We start from the raw sequence: 18,733 nt of genomic DNA on the forward strand, positions 1-18,733 counted from the left end.
TATACACAAGGGCAGAATTGTAATTTTACATGGTTACAATTCTACCCTTTATACACAAGGATTGGCTCCTCTCCGATTAAAAGCAACCGTAAAAGATCCTGATGCTCATAACTTGGCCAGTTGGCCTTGTTTATCCATGCCAATAAAGCTTATGGAAAACAAATACATGTTATGTGTTTCATTTGAGAAATGCTAGAAGTTCTCTTGTTTTATTTTTGAATTCCTTAAAAAATAAAATAACTTTTAAAATTATTATTTAATTAAAATTTAATATCGACCATAAAAGTTATTTTATTTTTAAAAACGAACACAAAAGTGACGAGGGATAAATTTTTAAAATTCTTTCTCCATAGTCAAAAGCTGTGTACAGACGCCCAGGTGTACGCGAGAGTCTGTCTTCCCTCGATCTGAGCCGTCGGATATCCTCGAAATCACAACAAACCGTACTTGATTGTGTTAAAGAAATAAGAACATGCCACGAACTTCCAATACCTTGGGAATATATGATTTTCCTAAAATTCACGGCCCACCAATCAAATCGGGTCAGTCAATTTGACTTGTAAACAATCCTGAGCCGTCGTATCAGCTATATGATGAAAGTTAAGGGGGTTGGCGCACATCTCAAGGGATCAATCACCCTATCCTCTTGCCACGTCCACATCCAAAATCTGAAACCCTCTATTACTTGCCGTGTGTGGATGTTGATCAACGTTCGTATGACGTCGATGATGTTGACAATGATACTCTGGTGGTCCCTTCCGTAGGGTGGATACGAGATCTCATTTCCCAATCGGATCCAGACACGTCCTGGTACGGATGAAAAGGCTGGCCAAAGATATTGCTAAATATTTGCGACATTATTTTTGTGTCTAGTTAAGGTGACGTTTTGGTCGGACAAGACTGTGATGGAGATGATAAGATGGTGATCAATTGTCTGTTTCTCTCACCCCCTTAAGATAACAGGAGTAATTCTACAACAAGAAGAATTAGACATAACCAGTCACATTGGATCAAACTAGCATATAAATCATTTATTATTCAAACACCATCAAATATCTCTTCATCTTATTTTCAAATTAAGAGAAGAAAGAGTCAAAGACCATTGAAATTAGAGATATGTTCTTTTTTTTTCTGATCATGGAAGGCTGAATTCATGGGCATTTGAAGCCCCAAGAACGTAGGAAAATGCAGAATATTATATGATAGAAAAATGGGAATCCTTTTGAATAATCTGATGCTACAAAAATGGTTGAACTAGACAATCTTGTTAGTATTCTCTGAGAAAATAACAATTTGTGCTCCTTAACATAGATAATGAGAAACCAATTAATCCAGACTTGTTGCACCCATCGGATCGACATTCTTTAGTAGCAAATATTAAAGAAACAGAGATGAAAGGAGTGTAAATTCTCATCTGACACCCATTGGAAATGGAAGGGAAGATGACAAAAGTTCTTTCTGCAAGACAAGAGATCAGAGAAAACCATTTCCTCTGATTCAAACTTGGGACAGAAATCCCTTTCAGTACGGATCCCAGGAAAAAATTAAGCAAATAAAACTTGCTGCATATGGTACGGATTAAGCATGAAGGGTCAAACGATCAAAAACGTTAAAAATGAATAAAAAATTCACACAGAAAAATGCTAGTTGAGCCTCACCTGACACAAGCAAAGCTTTTTTCTTTTTTCTTTTTTTCTTTTTTTAACATTTTGACAGCCCCGGCCATCCCGTAAAAGAACATTGTCAGAGACCTCGGTTAGAATCTGAAGCACTTTACACCCCACTCGCTCTGATGGCGCGTCTACTTTGGCTTTCATCATTTTCGGAGTATAAACCCGCCCACAATTTCCCAAGTCATGCACACACAACACAAACACACGCACACACATACAGTCCCTGTTTCTGCTAAGCACATCACTTTGGTTTTTACAAAGACAAAGCAGCAGACGCAACAAATCCAAGAAAACCAAAACTGAATCAAAGCCCATAACCAAAACAATCTCTCTTTCTCTCTCTCTCTCTCTCTCTGAGAGCCAAAAGACCCAGAAAGGGAAAGTAATGGGGGATGATATGTATGAATATGGCAAACAATACTGTTCATCTTCTGCTTCAGCTCCAGCTCCAGCTCCAGCTCCAGCTCATCAGCCACGGCTTCCTTCGTCTTCTTCTACTTCAGACGAAATCTCGCTTTTTGTTCATCAAATCCTTCTGGGTTCATCTTCATCTTCGCCTTCGTCTTCTCTGATGGGGCACACGGGTGAACGAGCACAGCTCTACAACTCCAAAGTTTTTCCGGGAAATCCTGACCTTTCATGCCGATCAGCGCTCGTCCAGGATGGGATCTCGGGCCTTGACTCCTCCAGTGGAGTGAGCACCACTGGCTCCGGTGTTTTCCTCTCCAATGTGTCCACCTCTTCGCTTGGAGCGAGTGAGAATGAGACTGACGAGTATGATTGTGAAAGCGAGGTGATTGTACTTTTGATTAAAGTTTGGACTTTTCTGTTTGTTTGGTTGCTGAGAAAATGTGGGAAAAAAGTTAATAAATTTTTATGTGTCGTTCTTTGATCGGCTTGAGAAAGGTGGGATCTTTGCTCAGAGATGTGTAAATGCATTTCATTGGAATAGTAAAGTTTCTGAACTTTCTGGGAATACGATGTCGTGCTGGTTATAGAGTTTTGCGTGTCTGTTAGTGCTTCGTTTGGTCACTGAGAAAATGTGGGGAAAGCAGAGAAATTAGCGATTCTTGATCTTTTCATAATTTGGGACTTGAGGAAAGTGTATGGCTCAAAATTGGCTTAGAGAGTTGACCGGGTTTTTAGTTTATAGGAATTTCAACCAAGAGAACATAAAAATTCAAAGGGTTATATTTCAGAATTTTGCTTGCGCCTCTGCAAACAAACAGAGGACTAAAAAAATGTTTTTTTTTTTAAATTATTTTTTGCTCTAAGCCATTGGTGATTTCTAAACATAGGAGGGTCTTGAAACGTTGGTGGAAGATGCGTCCGCGAGGCCGGTTCCTCCCCGTGGTTCATCAAAGAGAAGCAGAGCTGCGGAAGTTCATAACTTGTCTGAAAAGGTTGGCGTGCGTTTAACGATCTACTTCTGAATTTCTGATCTGGTAGTTTTAAATCTTGTTTACTTTCCCTTATGTTATGTTTCTGGGTTTTGATGTGTGGGGTTGTTGGACAGAGAAGGAGGAGCAGGATTAATGAGAAAATGAAAGCATTGCAGAATTTGATTCCAAATTCTAACAAGGTACACAAACACAGATGCAACAAACTTTGTCCTTTATAAGGCTTGGTAGGTTCCAATTTATGAGAGTCATTTCGGCTATTGAATTGAATGGTTTTTTTTTTTCCCGGCAGACAGATAAGGCTTCAATGCTTGATGAGGCTATTGAATACCTAAAGCAGCTTCAGCTTCAAGTACAGGTTTGTGGATCTCTGTAAAAAAACCTGATTCCGTTGTCTACAGAGGCTTCATAGTGCCTTTCCAGTCTTCCTGTTGTTCCATGCATATCTTAGAACTCTTAGGTTATGTTTGGTACTTGGAATAGCTATTCTAATTGAAAAAATGAATAGCTTTTAGTAGGAATGGAAGAATGTTGAATATAATAGCCTTGATGTTAGTATATAATGAGTATTTTAACACTTGGAATAGCTATTCTCATCGCCCACGACGAAATGACTATTCCTTAAATTGAGGAATAGTATTCCTCTAATGGGCAATAGAAATGGCTATTCCAAAACTCTTCATTTTATTGTTTTCAATAAAAACTCTTCATTTTCTTAATAGAATAGCTATTCCACGTATCAAACGCAACCTTAATGTTGAAAACATATATTGAGTTGGTGTGTAAAAGTTTACGCCCATTTCATATGCTATATAGTGGAAGTATTTTGGATGTAAGTTCGTCCAATATTTGTGTCATTGTGTGATAGCAAAACTAGATCCCAATCGTGAAAGCTAAAAAGAAAGTCAAATAACCACACAAGCCACATGATTTATGTGTTTCCCTATGAATTTACATCCATGGGAGAGAGTAGATGAATCCAATAAATAAGTGCACATTATCACAGAGACTCTCACTAGGTTTTCTTATATTCAAATTTCTAAGTTCCCAATGGCTCCAAGGAAAGCTTCCAAAACAGTTATGAGTCCAACGTGGTAATAATAAAGAGATTTTGACAATTTTCTATATAATAAGGGACATTATTGAAGCCTTCATCCCCCTCAATCCTGGCGTTGGAAAGGTTGGGAACTAATCCTTTTGAAAGTGTTTTTGCAAAAGTAGAGACAATGTATGACAAGCTTTTGCCCTGCAACACCTCTCTCCCCCCCCCCCCCCCCAAAAAAAAAAAGCAGGTTTCTTTCTCTTGTTCTTAATATAAATTTTGAATTAATCTGTGCTAATTTCTTCAGAGGTTGATAAAGACAACATCTTGGAGATTGCAATTGCTAGGTAGCATGGCATCGTCACGCCATCATGGTCAATTGCAGATAATTTAAAATTGATGCAATCTCACACAAAAAACCTTCCAAACTCTTTGATAACCTATCAACAGCCTTGTTGACGTAGTACTTGGTTATCTTCCTCTCTTAAGCTGAGTATAGCTGATTCCTAATTCTGTCAGTTAGCTTTTTTTCTGAAGAATAAAGAGACTGAGAACTGTTGGCCTTTATATGTCCAACATAGTTCTTTCAATAACTTGCAGATATCCACTGCCACAAATGTTTTGTCAGTTTGAAAGAACTACATAGTTTAATAATTCTTGAAGTTAATTTTGTATTATATACTTTTTCCACTATTAAATGCAATGACTGAAGCCAACCGAGAAATATGTGATAAAAGATTTCAAGATCCAAATTACTTGTGAGATGTTCCAATTAAAAATAAATTTTCAGCGGAATCTACTGGAAGCTTAAATTATGCTTAATTGCTGAGCCCTAATGCTGCTTGAGTTGGGTGATATCTTGTCTCCTTGTATGCAAATCTCAATTTAAGGCTTGTTCCTCTGCAAAAATAAAAATAAAAAATGATGCCAAAACATAGTGTTGACAGCATTCTGATTTGTTTACATTGTGATCCACATTTCAGATGTTATCAATGAGAAACGGCTTGAGTTTGCATCCTATGTGCTTGCCAGGGGCTTTGCAGCCTATCCAATTCCCCCAAATGAGAATGGACCTTGGTGAGGAATATAGACCTCTGCATCTGAACATGACAGGCACACATAATTTGAACAAAGAAACGCCATTGCATGATGTGTTTGCTCTACCCAACCAATGCACTGCATCAAACCAGCCATCTGTTTCCAATATGTCAAATATAATCAATTCAGAAACCCCATTTGGGTTGGAATCTTCATTCCAGGCTCATTTAGGACCCTTTCAGCTGCATGCATCTTCCGAGGTAAGTTAAAACCTCCTTGAATAAGGCATACAAGATCAAGGAAATGATACTAGCCATTTTACATTTGTTGAACTTGAAGGAGATCTGCAGGGGAGACATTTTGCGGCATCAGCAATCAAATGTAAACCATCTTGATACTAATCCTTTAGGTGAGTCCCCAGGCCTCATGTTTTAATCGTTCAGTTAATCAATATGCTTGCAGCATCTGAGTGCCAGATCCAAGAGGTTATTATCTATAACAGATTTTCACCTGTGCAGTATTCTTAAGCCCTTGGTCTGACATGTAAAATTTTTGGTGAATCTGAAATGTAATTGTTTTTTGAAAGAAATTGAAATGGGAGCCAGTGCAACAGTGTCACTTCCCTTCAATACGCAAGCATCTGATCTAAAGGACAGCAGTTCTCTAGAAACATGCATTCCGGGAAGAGACCAGTCAGAAGATGTGCTTCTAAAGAATATAGAACACAACCTTATACTCACGCCACATTTAAGGTGAATATATTTCGATTCATTTTATCTCGTCTTTTTTAATATGCATGGTATTGGTACCAAGCGACCACCGCGTACCACATAGGCCTAAGCCATGGTACCAAATACTGTAACTTAGTTCTTTGTGGTAAGGGAATGTAAACGTGAAAATCATGTTTGTGTACAAATTGTAGCTTGACTCACACTATAGTTAATCTGGACTTTTCTAAAAGGACCCAAATGTGTTTCTTTTGAAATGGAAGTACAAAATGTTTTCTTCATACTTTATTTCTAAAAGAAAATTTGAAAATCATGTTTGTAGAAATGGTGAGTCAAATTACATTTGTAAATGTAACGCATGCTAATTTTCATTTCGTAACAGTGCCATTGCGAAATCGTGTTGATAAAGATATTTTCTTATTCACATAAGCTTTGTATCAAACCAGCATACACCCAGGAAGAAGTGCCCCCAATGAAGATGTCAAGAGGGAAAGACCAGAATTTTGAAGTTTGCTAAACTGTGTGACGCTCTTTAACTATTTGAATATGGTGCATGTAGCTTCAACTTCTACTACCTTTTGTAATTCTTCATACTGCTTAGGAGAGGATCCGATAATTTTAACTTTTTTATCTCAAGCTGAGCTGCGATTGAGCAGAGAATTTGTCTCATCAATGCATTGGGCAATGTTATAGAACTACTGGTGCAAAATGGGAGATGATCCATGTGTTTCTCCTCGCTAAACCACCTCACCAAAATGGTAACTGATCGTGAGTTTGGAAGTGGAATAACTGATATCTGAAAAGTTATTTTGATACAATGTCTTGACAATCAAATATAGTTTTTACTGCAACATTTTCATGACTGATTGATAAGAACCAACAATATTTTCTTTTAAAAGTCATATAACCAACCTTTACCCAAGTGGATGTGCACTTGTGTTTCTTGTAACAAAGGGATTTGGTAAGCAACTTTGGCTTGCCAGGTGATGTAGTGATGTGTTGCGGGTGGCAAGATAGACATTAATGCAGCAAGTGGATAAGAAGTGCTGAGGAAGGCAATAGAATAACGCTTCTAGCTATCCTATTTTATCTTATCTTGTCATCATTTAGCTCCAAGTCCTTTCCTTATCTTTCGTTAGTTAGCTCTTATCCTTATCACTAGCTATTTTTCACAAATCATCTTAGGAAGATGAGTTGGAGCTCTATTGTAGTGTGGTTTATTTCTGGAAGAGCCATAGAACGAATGGAGACAAAATTGGAGGAAATGGGCGGTGCAATCAACGGAATGTTGGTCAAAGAAAACCAAAAACCATACAATCCAAACGTTCTGAGAAGCCCCAAACAATGCCATCTCCACGTTCGTTTTCATTTGGGAATATCTGGGGTTGGTGCGGGGCTATGAATTTGAAAAAAAAAATTACCGTTAAGAAAATATAAATTTTATAAAATATAATCGTTAGAGATTTGGAGAGAACAAAGAAATTTTTGAAAAACAATATTTAAATGTAATAGTGAAAGTGAATAGTTAAAATGCTGAGTTGATGAATTAGCTTTGAAAAAGTGAATAATTAAAATAGAGAAATATGAATTTATTTTTTTTTTAGCTATTTTGACTAATAAGTTTGCTAAGGCTGCTGTGAGAAAGATGAGTTGGAGCTCCATTGCATGGTGGCTTATTTAAAGACACTTAATCCATAAATAAAATCATATTGAGAATACACTTGAAGGAGACCCAAATTCCCTCAAAGAATACCCTTGAGAAATCAAGCACATGATGTTTTTATGTTTTTTCATGATTCGACAGCTTTGTCAAATGCCAAATTTGAAATCGAGAATTGCATGAAAAACAAACCTCAAAGTAGTCTCAATTTCATAGATTTTTTTTTTTTTTTTTTTTTTTGGTATGTACTTCAGAAATGATCTACAAATAACGACAAAAAACATAATCAAATACAAGCAACTCAACTGAAAAACTTAAATTAGATAGACAACTAGCACCTCACTACATCAGAGAAAAAACAAGAATATGAAAGTGGGAACACAGTCAAGGAAGGCAATGGCCCAATATGATAGATGAAACCATCATGAGTAAGAAAACCTTATGTAACTCAACTCTTAACCAATTTTCAAGAAAACTAGAGAGACTAAGAAGAAAAAACATAATGGAAGCGAGATCTCCTTTTAAGACGGTAAGTCTGAAGTAAAACTGTATCAAATTAGGGAGAAGCTCATATTTGGAACAACAGTAACAGTGCGCATTTGAGGGGAGGCACGCGGAGGCCAATCACATGTGTGAGAGGACCACACGTCGGCACGTGAGAATCATGCACAGACATGGAGGGAAGGAGGTGTTGGGGAGTAGAGTGGTGGAGGACGACAGTGGTGTAACGTGTGGGCGGTAAGGGTAGACTGAGGAGAGCATACCTAGCTTGTAAGGCATGAGCATTTTATCATTTTTATGCCTGGGTCAGTTCAACAAGAATAAAGCTAAAAAGAATATGAATTTGTGCCCCCTAATGTGCCTCGGCCGTCCTAGTAAATGCATGTTAAGGGCTTAATTATTGATCTTAAAAGTCTTAGAACCGTTGGATATTGATTTAATAAATCTTAAATCTTAACCCTTAAGATTGTAAGGATATGTGTTCTAAGTATTTATCCCTTTTATGAGGCGAATCCACTATTTTTTTTTTTTTTAGCTATTTGCAGAGCTCTGGGCCTGGCATATTCCTCTTCTTGTTCAATGCAAGATTATAGTAGATGTCTTCACGAGGAAAAGAAAGTGTTTTTCTTAAACTAATTATTGTTATACCCCAAAAGACAACCACTACTTCAACTTACAATTTTATTTTATTTTATTTTTTTTGAAAAAAAAAAAAAAAAGAGTGGAGAAAATTATTTTAATTGGTCTATTAAACTAATATCTATCACGTAATTGTCACATGCATTTATAATAAAATTAACTAAGTGGGTGCATTTTTAAAAATGAATTTTGAAATTCCGCATTCTAAGAACAAAAATCAATTTAATAGATCGAATTAAAAGAATTTACTCCAAAATTTTGTGGGTAGAGAGTAGCAACCTTTTGGAAAGTGCTATCTCATTCGTGAGGCACACATTCGTTTATTTGTGTGAGGGCCTATTAAGGAAAATGTTGCTGAAATTCAATGGTCAAAACGTTTCGAAATCAGGTTCAGTCCAATTCAACCAAGGAAGGAGCATGGCATCTACTAAATTCAAATTGTTCAATCTGAATCATCTAATTGTGCAGGAAAAAAACGTGGATCACATAGCTCGATTCAGTACGTGAATGACGGACGGGCTTCAGTTTCCAAATGCGTATCAAACGGATACAAAGGACCAAGAATGTGGAATATGTCTAAATAAATCGATGTTAATAGTGAATTGAAACTGAAAATGTCTAAATAAATCGTTATAACTAAATATTCGAGAACAAAAAAAAATGAGCCATGGAATAAATTTGACAAAAATGAAGAAGAAAAAGAGGCATTATATATTATTAATAGAAAGAAAACGCATCGTTTACGGAATGGTCCAAGTAGTCTCTCCCTGAACCCCAGGACACGACCCTTGTCCCTCTGTTTCGTGGTTCTTGCCTTCGTGACCCTCTCGCTCGCTTTTACAGTCCGAATACTACGTATATATAATCGCATAGCTAATCCAAACAACAACAACAACAACAATAACCAAACCCTAGGAATTGGAAGAAGAGAATGGAGGCGAAAGAGAACGGTCCGAATGTGAAGCACTCCGGTCGGGGGCGGGTCCTGGACGGGCCAACCAACCCGATGGTCACGCCTCTGCTCACGGATCTCTACCAGTTCACCATGGCTTACGCCTACTGGAAAGCCGGAAAACACCACGAACGAGCTGTGTGAGTTTTTGTTTTCGTTTTTCCTATTATGCTCTGTTTGGTTCCCGGGAAAATTCATAGGAATTGTCGTGCAATGAAAAAAGGTTGTCAATATGTTTGTTTTGTTGTCGGTTTAATTCTATTCAGTTTTGTTGATTGTGGAAGAGAGTTTAAGCATTTCCTAACCTCTGTTCCAGTAGTGATAAACCCATCATTTTGTTAACTATGCGTTGATATTCACCTTGTATTACTTTCAAAATACTTAGGAATTTCAAGGTACCCAATGATTTTGGCCTCTTATGAATGGTTATGGTTGCAAATGTTCTGTTTGGCTCGGCTATGCCTTGTTGTGTAGCTGGTCGAGTTTTTCGACTCTTACGTTGAAAAGCCTTTGGAGGTCCTCTGATGGTTTCTTTATAATTTAAGTCCATTTTATGTTAGCGCCAGTGGGAAATGAGTTGTTTTGAAAGTATGTAATAAAGGTGTTCATCTTTCTGTGTTATAAAAAGACATGTTGAATGTTGTGCTCAAATTGTCGAAACTTCTTTTTTCCCCACTCTGGTTAATTCCGGATTGATTTGTAAGTGAACTATGGCATCTAATTTGGTTAATTACAGGTAATAAAAAGACATGTGCCATGCCATATGCTTCGTCCCTAAGCTGCTAATTTTGTTGCTTCCATATAGTGTAGCTACTTTTAAGAAGTCGAATGTGCTGTCTACTTGTTTAAGAAGTTTCTATTCGTCTAATTTGTAAAATTTTACTTCAGGTTTGATTTATATTTTCGGAAGAACCCCTTTGGCGGTGAATATACAATCTTTGCTGGCTTAGAAGAATGCATAAGATTCATTGCTAATTTCAAGTTCACAGAGGAGGAGATCTCTTTTGTCCGTGAATCCTTGCCTTCTTCATGTGAGGTAAACAGAATTATTGACTTCATTCGTTGTAATAATATTCTGATCTTTAGTGCAGGAGAGGTAGCCATATGGCTCTTTCAATAATGAGAACAACAATTATTACACACATGTTAACCTTTATAGTTAATACATATAAAAACGCTCCCCCCCAACAAAAAAAAAAAAAAAAAAAAAAAAAACACATACAAAGTCAGCTGTGCAAAATTAATATCTTGTACATGACATTAACATACATTGATCAATGTGCTGAAGGATTTTTTATTCTTTTTTTTTTTCAAAAAGTAGAATGCATTAAAAAAATTTAATACGCATGGTATTACCTGGGTTTTACATAAATTTGTGTGTAAACAACATAAATGTTTGTTAATGTTCTCCCAAATCATATGTGAGAAGGAAGAACTCTGTCCTAGTAGTGCTAAAAGTTTCTGCCTAATCTTTATTGGATTTTGCTACTTGTCTATGGTAGTTTTGTGATGCTATTTGGGGTTGTAATGCTCTGAAAGGGCTTTGGACGTAAACCTGTTAGTTGAGGAAATTAAGTGATGGCCAGGAGAAGCTTTACCATGAACTATTTCAGCTTTCTAACTGTTTATGTTCTTCATCTTTGCAACTCATTTTATTAATTTGTTTTTTATTCTCAAGAATTATAATATGGAATTAGGTGAATTGCCAGAGTATAGGAAAAGAACTCAAAATTGAAGATTGAAATTCATGTTCTTTCTGGCAGTAGTTTCAAAATGCTTTTTTGAATATTGTGGTTCTCTTTGTTTAGTCCGTGAATCATACCTACAAAATAAATTGTTGACTAATCCATTTTTTTTTTATAAACTATAGGAGGGATTCTACAACTATCTTAGAGGAATCGACTGTTCTGATGTTGAAGTGTATTCTGTTTCAGAGGGTTCAGTTGTTTTCCCAAAGGTCCCATTGCTAAGAATTGAAGGGCCGATTGCTGTGAGTACCATCAAACTGGTTTTTCTCCACATTTTGTTAATTTCCTTCTTAAATGAATGTCATGTTTCAATGTTGCTTTGTTTTCAAGACTAACATCTTACATAATATCGTGCAAATATGTCTGTTTCAGGTGGTTCAATTGCTGGAAACTCCATTTGTGAATCTTATTAATTATGCATCATTAGTAGCTACCAATGCTGCAAGGCATCGATTTGTTGCTGGAAAATCTAAAATGCTTCTTGAGTTTGGGCTTCGACGAGCTCAGGTTGCTCATTTGTTTTTCTTCATTTTGAAGTGTTCATCTGTGTTTATCTTCATGAGAATGATGTCTCCATTTTATATGTAGGGACCTGATGGTGGAATAGGGGCATCAAAGTACTGCTACATTGGGGGGTTTGATGCAACAAGGTAGTACCGGTTGAAAATATCACTTGTTGAATTTTCAGCTGCAATATTTTTTTTTATCAATATATGTGTTTCCCATAGCTCAAATTTAGTAGGATTCTGCTTCTTTTATATACCGTCTAAGGTATATGTTAATGATGCAGTAGCATTGCTTGTCTATGCTAAGTTTCATTCACATAGCACTTCTACATCCTAAATTGAGTCCTAAAATCGTAAAGAATAAATTTGGTTATAAGTGCATGTGTCAAGCATCATTGTTTTTTATTATATTCTAATGGAGTGTTTGAGTCCGTCATCATGAACTACATTTGATATAATTATTGAGAAGTATCTGATTATAAAGACAGGACAACTTTTGGGTTTACCTATGCTTGTGGATATGGTGGTTCTTAGAACCCATTAAGGGAAATGTGAATTCCTTCTGTTCCTGACTTAAAACATATATGGTTCGTGTAACTGGGTATATTGTGGTTGGCTGAAACGGTGATGCTTTGGAGTGAGGTGTTCGATTAAATTTAATTGAAGATCCTGTGATTAGTGCATCCATGTGGTATTCAGTCTGCATGGTTTATTTCCAAGCAAAAGCTAATCAGTTGAACTTTTGACCAAGTATTTCATTGCTTATCAGGATTTGTCTCATTCATAAAAGATATGATATTTCATTTCAAAAATAATTGGAAGAATGAAAAACAATAAGGCTGATTACTCTTGCACACATAACACTGTAAACACACTAGTAAATGTTGTTATAAATTTGCTTGTTGCTAATATATTAAAATTCTTAGAGTGGACTAACGGATAAGAGTAGTCTTCTGCTGAATGGGCAGTGTTCTTTGACTTAGCAGTGTTAATTTTATGTATTTTATGCAAACATTCAATCCCAATTGGCTAAATTAGAGAAAAGCAGAGATGTAACTCTCCTCTTTTTTGTCAGTTTGGAGATCACTAAAATTCATTCTCCTTATTTTTCTCGAGTGCTTTTGTTGTTGATCCAAGCTAATGTTTGTTATGGTTTTCTTTGTTTCTGTGTTGTATTGGCAGCAATGTTGCGGCTGGGAAGTTATTTGGAATACCACTTCGTGGAACACATTCCCATGCCTTCGTTAGCTCATTTATGGTTTGTATTTCTTGCAGGGGATTTCATTACATCTTTGTATGGCATTTGCTAAGAGCAAGTTTAATGAACATAAAGTTGATTATAATATGTTTGTAGTCTGTGAATTATGTCTACCTTCTTGCATGAGCTATTCTCTATCTGATTTATTCAGTAATTTGCAGAGCCCTGATGAGATCATAGATAAATCACTTCATAGCAGTGATGGATCAAGTATCTGTGAGGATTTTGTTAGTCTAGTTCAGACATGGTTAAGCAAAATTCAGGTATTGTTTTTAGGCCCTCTAATTCTTTTTTTTCTTTTTTTTTGAAAAAAAAAAAAAACTTTACTGTATGGTTTATGAATACGTCCCCATGTAATTTTCATGTATAGTTAGAGAAAATCTAAGTTAATGTACCGCTGTTTGGAACCACCACCTAAGTTATTACTTGCAAGTGCATTGAACTTGCACGCATATTCAATTACATTTCAATACATACCCATTTGGCTCAAATAGAATTAAGTTAAGAGGCTGTATATGGACAAGTGGAAGGTGGGAAAGAGCATTAGTTGAGCCGTTGAAGTCCTGAGAAAATGCTGGTGAGCTATGGTTAAATAGTGGATGTGGCCCTTGATAGAGTTGTGTGGCAATGGTGCAGCCAAACCCAATGAGTTGGGACTGAATGCTTTGTTGACTTTATATTGTATAAGTTTTGGCCTTTTTTTTTTCTTTGTTTTTTATATCTCTCTCTTTAGTTGTCAGAAAATTATATATCCATCAGCTTCTTTTGATGTTATTTGAAATGCACGAACTTTATACTAACTCATATTATTGGCAAGGTTTTTGTTTTGCCTTTATTAATTCATTACAATCATGTTAACACCAAAATCCATGCATGCTTTGCAGTGGTCAAATTCATTACGTGGCACATTTGGTGAGACCAATCAAAGTGAGCTAGCGGCTTTCTCATCATATGCCTTGGCATTCCCTAATAACTTTTTAGCTCTTGTAGACACTTATGATGTAAGTAAAATTTTTGCGATTTCCTCAAGATGTTTAAATATACTTGTTTATAATGACATTCTTCGGTATCATGTCACTGACATTTGTTGTACAGGTTATGAGGAGTGGAATCCCAAACTTTTGTGCAGTCGCTCTAGCACTTAGTGATTTGGGGTATGTCTAAAAAGTTTTGATGTCTATCCACATACTTCATGATAAGACAGAATCTTGTGATGTGGGCATGAGCAATGAACAAAATATCTTTCATTTTTCAATTGTCACTTCACACTTCATCCATCCCCTTTTTAGTTGGGCAGTATTGTTTTTTTGTGCTTTTAGGATTATGACTGGAACCATGAAACAATATAGGTTTTGCTAGTTCCAGAAGGCACCTATGTTTATAGCAATAGCAGCAATGAGAACAATAACAATGATGATGGTGATGACAACAGTGTCAAAGATTATAAAGAATGTCTACTGGATGGACAGAAACGTAGCACTTTTGTAGAAAGCACTAGGTGCACTTAAGCACAAAGACTCGTAGGGCCTAGGCGCAAAGTGCAACAATGTGCTAAATGAAGTAAAGTGCACATTTTACATGTATATTCCTCTCATTTTTTAGAGGAATAGATATTCCTCTTCGTTAAGGGAATAGTTATTCCAATGGGAATAACTATTCTAAGGAATAGACCCCTACCAAACAAAGTAATTACTATTCCATAGGATAGTCATTCCATTCCAAAGGTCTATTCCGTGAACCAAACGAGGCCTAGGTTTTCTGTATTCCTATATTCCCTCTATTCTTTTACCATTGATACATCAGATTGTTTTGGGGTTTTAGTGACTTGACTTGTGCACAAAACATCTTAAAGACTCTTCAACTTCAATGATTTGATCCTTGTAAATAATGCAATATTTCTATTTCCAGTACTGAGTTTAGATGATGTGCTGAGCAGGTACAAAGCAGTAGGGATTAGATTGGACTCCGGTGACCTGGCATATTTGTCTTGTGAGGCCCGGAAGTTCTTTTATGAGATCGAGAAGGAATTTGGAATGCTTGGTTTTGGGAAGATGGGTATCACAGCTAGTAATGATCTCAATGAGGAAACTTTAGATGCCTTAAACAAACAGGTAATCTTTTGTTAAACAAAATCACTTCAATGATTTGATCCTTCTCAAGTGAATGTCACATGTTCAACTTAGTATGTTGTATCGTTCTTCTCATATCTTTTTCTATCTCTGGATATTCTTTCTCACCAATCTTTTGTTTCTCAGATTTTACTTCTTTCCTTCTCTACCTCATGTTTCTTCTTCTATCTATATCTTATTCTCTATTTCTTTCTTATAAATAGAAGGAATAATATATTTTGTCAAAAGCTTGTGCGCCCTATGTCTTTGATAAATTGCGGTCTGGTACCTAGATTCAATTTATATCAATTTCTAATTGGATTTGCTTTTTCCTGGCCAGGGTCATGAGGTTGATGCATTTGGAATTGGAACCTATCTGGTTACATGCTATGCTCAAGCTGCTTTAGGTTGCGTTTTCAAGCTTGTTGAGATAAATAATCAGCCACGCATCAAACTTTCTGAAGATTTTTCAAAGGTTTGATCATGCTTTCAAGAAATCTCATGATAACATTTTCTGTACATTCCCTAACTTTTTTTCATTTATTTGGTTCTAGGTATCTATTCCGTGTAAAAAACGGTGTTACAGGTTGTACGGGAAAGAAGGTTATCCCTTAGTAGACATAATGACAGGGGAAAATGAACCACCACCAAAGGTACACCACGTACATTCCAAACCTTCTTGGTATATGATGTTGGCTTTCTCATCCATATGTATCCATCCTTCTATCATGACTGATATGAACTGTAGCTAGGAATATGCAAGCTGAGAATATATTTGTCATCACAATGTCAACTTGTGGATTGGGTGTTAAGGACTAGCAGAATTGAGTACAAGAGGAGAGGCCTCCTTTTTCTTTTCCCTTTTCAAACACATAATTTAATTTTTTTTTATTTGGTGTGAAAATAAAATAAGATCTAAACCACATGCTCTAGGGTTGTCTGGAGGAACTAATTCCATGTTTTATTTTGTATGTCCTCCTTTCCAATAGGGCTGGCTAAAGAACACCCTGACGCATATTTTGTGATGCGAATGCTTTTTTATCAAGGATAAATAATTTTGAAGTTCTAGGAATACTGCATCTGGCTCCACTTTCCTTTATGAAGCTTTAGTGTTAAGTGTAGATGTATCAATTGTTTACTTATACTATTTATATATTCTATTTTTTAGTTTTGATTAGGATTTCTAGTATTATACCCTATTCTAGGCTTCCATACAAGTTGAAAATCCATTTAAAAAAAAAAAAAGTTGATAAGAAAATTTTCAATTCAGGTGTGAAGCAGATTCTTAGATCCATCTATCTTCAACAACATATGGCAAATTGGTAGTGTCTTTATAGTACTTGGGGTGGGGAAGTGTGACACCCCAGAAATTTAGTCCCACATTGGGAAAATGAATTACTCACATGGAGTGGGTGAATTATAAAAGACCTCATAAATGCTAAATCCCACATTGACTATATCTTTTGGAGTGATAGCGTAGATGTGGCTAGCACTTTCTCTAGGTCGTTCTAGGAAGACTTTCTCTAGGTCGTTCTAGGAAGACGAAAAGAGTAGACTTGAGAGGCAAGTAGTTCAGGAGATCTGCATGTACTCAGAAGAACCAAAACACTTTGACAGCCAAATGAAAGAGGTGGTATATACCAGGGACCAGGGGACAGAATAACGGCCATGTTCTGTGGCTGTCTCATCTTGAAATTTGGGTTGATAGAATCTTACTAATTTTCCCCTTTTGAAATTGGTCAGTAAAAGTAAAACTTAATCCAGACTCCACCAGTGTCATGTTTAGCATCTTAATTTTTAGACAGCCAGTTCCAAGCTCGAACAAAGGAGGGTTGCAGTAGGTTGATACTTGCCATAAAAGACTTGGTCACTTCTTGTGGTCACGAATCATTTTAAAGATGTACTTGATTATATGAGCTTATATAGGATTTACGTGTAGCCATTTCCAAATAATTTGGATTGGGGGTTATTTGAGTTGAGATTGGATGGTCATAGTCACCAAGCCATTGACTGCTATATATCCTAATTGCAATTTGTTTTTCTGTGTACCCTGTTATTGCTTGCCTTCTCGATTTGATATAAGAGTTCACTGTTTAACTCTTTTAAATTGTGTAAACAGAAAGTTTTCATGTTGTGTTTATTTTCAACATGCAGGTTGGAGAAAGAATCCTGTGTCGTCACCCTTTCAATGAATCTAAGAGAGCATATGTGGTGCCGAAGCGTGTTGAGGAGCTTCTAGAGTGTTACTGGCCTGGAATCTCAGGTGGGTACTTAGGAATATGTAGCGGTCTGAGAAAAACTATAATTTTGAGCGCTCTTATCCTATTTTTAATCTATATTGTGTGCATGGATGCACATGCGTCTGTTTATTGGGAAGGTTTTCTAGTTTTTTGGTTGACACCACTTATCTTCTGCACTATCCAGCCGGTTAAAAACTACAGCTTGTTCAATTAATGTTTGAAATCATCAATACTTCACCGAAAAATTAGATTTATAGTATGTTAATGACTTGCATATTGTTTCAAAGAAGGGGTCATCGACATTTTTATCGGATGCAGCTTGTGACTGATAGTTCGTTTTGTTTAGTATCCGAACAAATGTGTAAACTCAAGTTTTATTTCTTGAAGATAAAGCCAGAGAAGATTTACCACCTCTGAAGGACATTAGGGAACGTTGCATCAAACAACTCGAGCAAATGCGTCCCGACCACATGAGGAGACTGAACCCAACGCCATACAAGGTACTACATAAAATAATATATCATTAGCTCAAAAAAAAAAAAAAAAAAAAAAAATCATCTATCTATTTTCTACTGTTAAAGAAAAAAGATTGCAAATTTGAACTGTTATAAATGGTAAGCAGGTGAGTGTAAGTGCAAAATTGTACGACTTCATTCATTTCCTATGGCTCAACGAGGCACCTGTTGGGGAGTTGCAGTAAGGATTGCATGAAGCACGGTACAATGGCCGGGCAAGTAATTATTCCAATAAACTTGGAGCTTCCAGTAGTAACCACTACACGTTTTTTTTTTTATCACATATGTAAATTGGATTGAGGAAAAATAATTTGTTCTTTTTTTAGTTAATAAAATGATTGGTAGCTCCTTTCTATCAACCTCATCCAAATAAAATGATTGGTAGTTTCTTTCTATCAACCTCCGCCACTATCATTTACGATTGCTGATTGTACGTTACTTGGTACTTTTGAGTTTCAATTATCCTTACATATATGTATATAGGCCTGATTCAACAATCATTTAGAATAGGCCAAGCAAATGAAGCAAAGAGTACTTTGTGGACTTTAAGCACTATCAGGAAAAATAAATAACTAATGTTACTCTTCGCATCCATTTAATACCGGCTGATGTGATCTGTTTTAATTTTCAATGGGTGTCCAGTTGTCAAGAGTAGCTCTACTCTATTTTCAATGGAGTAATGCTATACATTATCTTATTATACCGTATCATCCCAAAGCTTACTA

The 18,733-nt window shown here is 36.3% G+C and overlaps 2 protein-coding genes across 5 annotated transcripts; both read left to right on the plus strand.

The window, feature by feature from the left end:
* Positions 1–1,853: 1,853 nt before the first annotated feature.
* LOC133863810 (transcription factor SPATULA-like) lies at positions 1,854–6,734 on the plus strand. 4 transcript variants are annotated; one of them, XM_062299914.1, is made up of 8 exons: positions 1,854–2,466; positions 2,972–3,076; positions 3,190–3,255; positions 3,366–3,431; positions 5,099–5,413; positions 5,493–5,562; positions 5,740–5,905; positions 6,312–6,734. In XM_062299914.1, exons 1-8 carry the CDS (start codon positions 2,059–2,061, stop codon positions 6,355–6,357), a joined length of 1,242 nt encoding a protein of 413 aa, XP_062155898.1. In that variant the 5' UTR covers positions 1,854–2,058; the 3' UTR covers positions 6,358–6,734. The 4 variants fall into 4 exon arrangements, with proteins under 4 accessions (XP_062155898.1, XP_062155897.1, XP_062155899.1 ...); XM_062299913.1 differs by having other exon boundaries at positions 5,496–5,562; positions 6,328–6,734; XM_062299915.1 differs by having other exon boundaries at positions 6,264–6,381.
* A 2,673-nt stretch (positions 6,735–9,407) lies between these two features.
* LOC133864493 (nicotinate phosphoribosyltransferase 1) lies at positions 9,408–18,367 on the plus strand. The gene is made up of 15 exons (XM_062300844.1): positions 9,408–9,773; positions 10,522–10,669; positions 11,504–11,623; positions 11,754–11,888; positions 11,970–12,031; positions 13,070–13,145; positions 13,307–13,408; positions 14,030–14,146; positions 14,241–14,299; positions 15,082–15,256; positions 15,594–15,728; positions 15,808–15,906; positions 17,408–17,516; positions 17,881–17,993; positions 18,116–18,367. The coding sequence occupies exons 1-15, from the start codon at positions 9,613–9,615 to the stop codon at positions 18,191–18,193; spliced, it is 1,689 nt and encodes a 562-aa protein (XP_062156828.1). The 5' UTR covers positions 9,408–9,612; the 3' UTR covers positions 18,194–18,367.
* Positions 18,368–18,733: the final 366 nt, after the last annotated feature.

Source organism: Alnus glutinosa, chromosome 3 (genome assembly GCF_958979055.1).
Source record: "Alnus glutinosa chromosome 3, dhAlnGlut1.1, whole genome shotgun sequence".
In the NCBI taxonomy this organism is placed as follows: domain Eukaryota; kingdom Viridiplantae; phylum Streptophyta; class Magnoliopsida; order Fagales; family Betulaceae; genus Alnus; species Alnus glutinosa.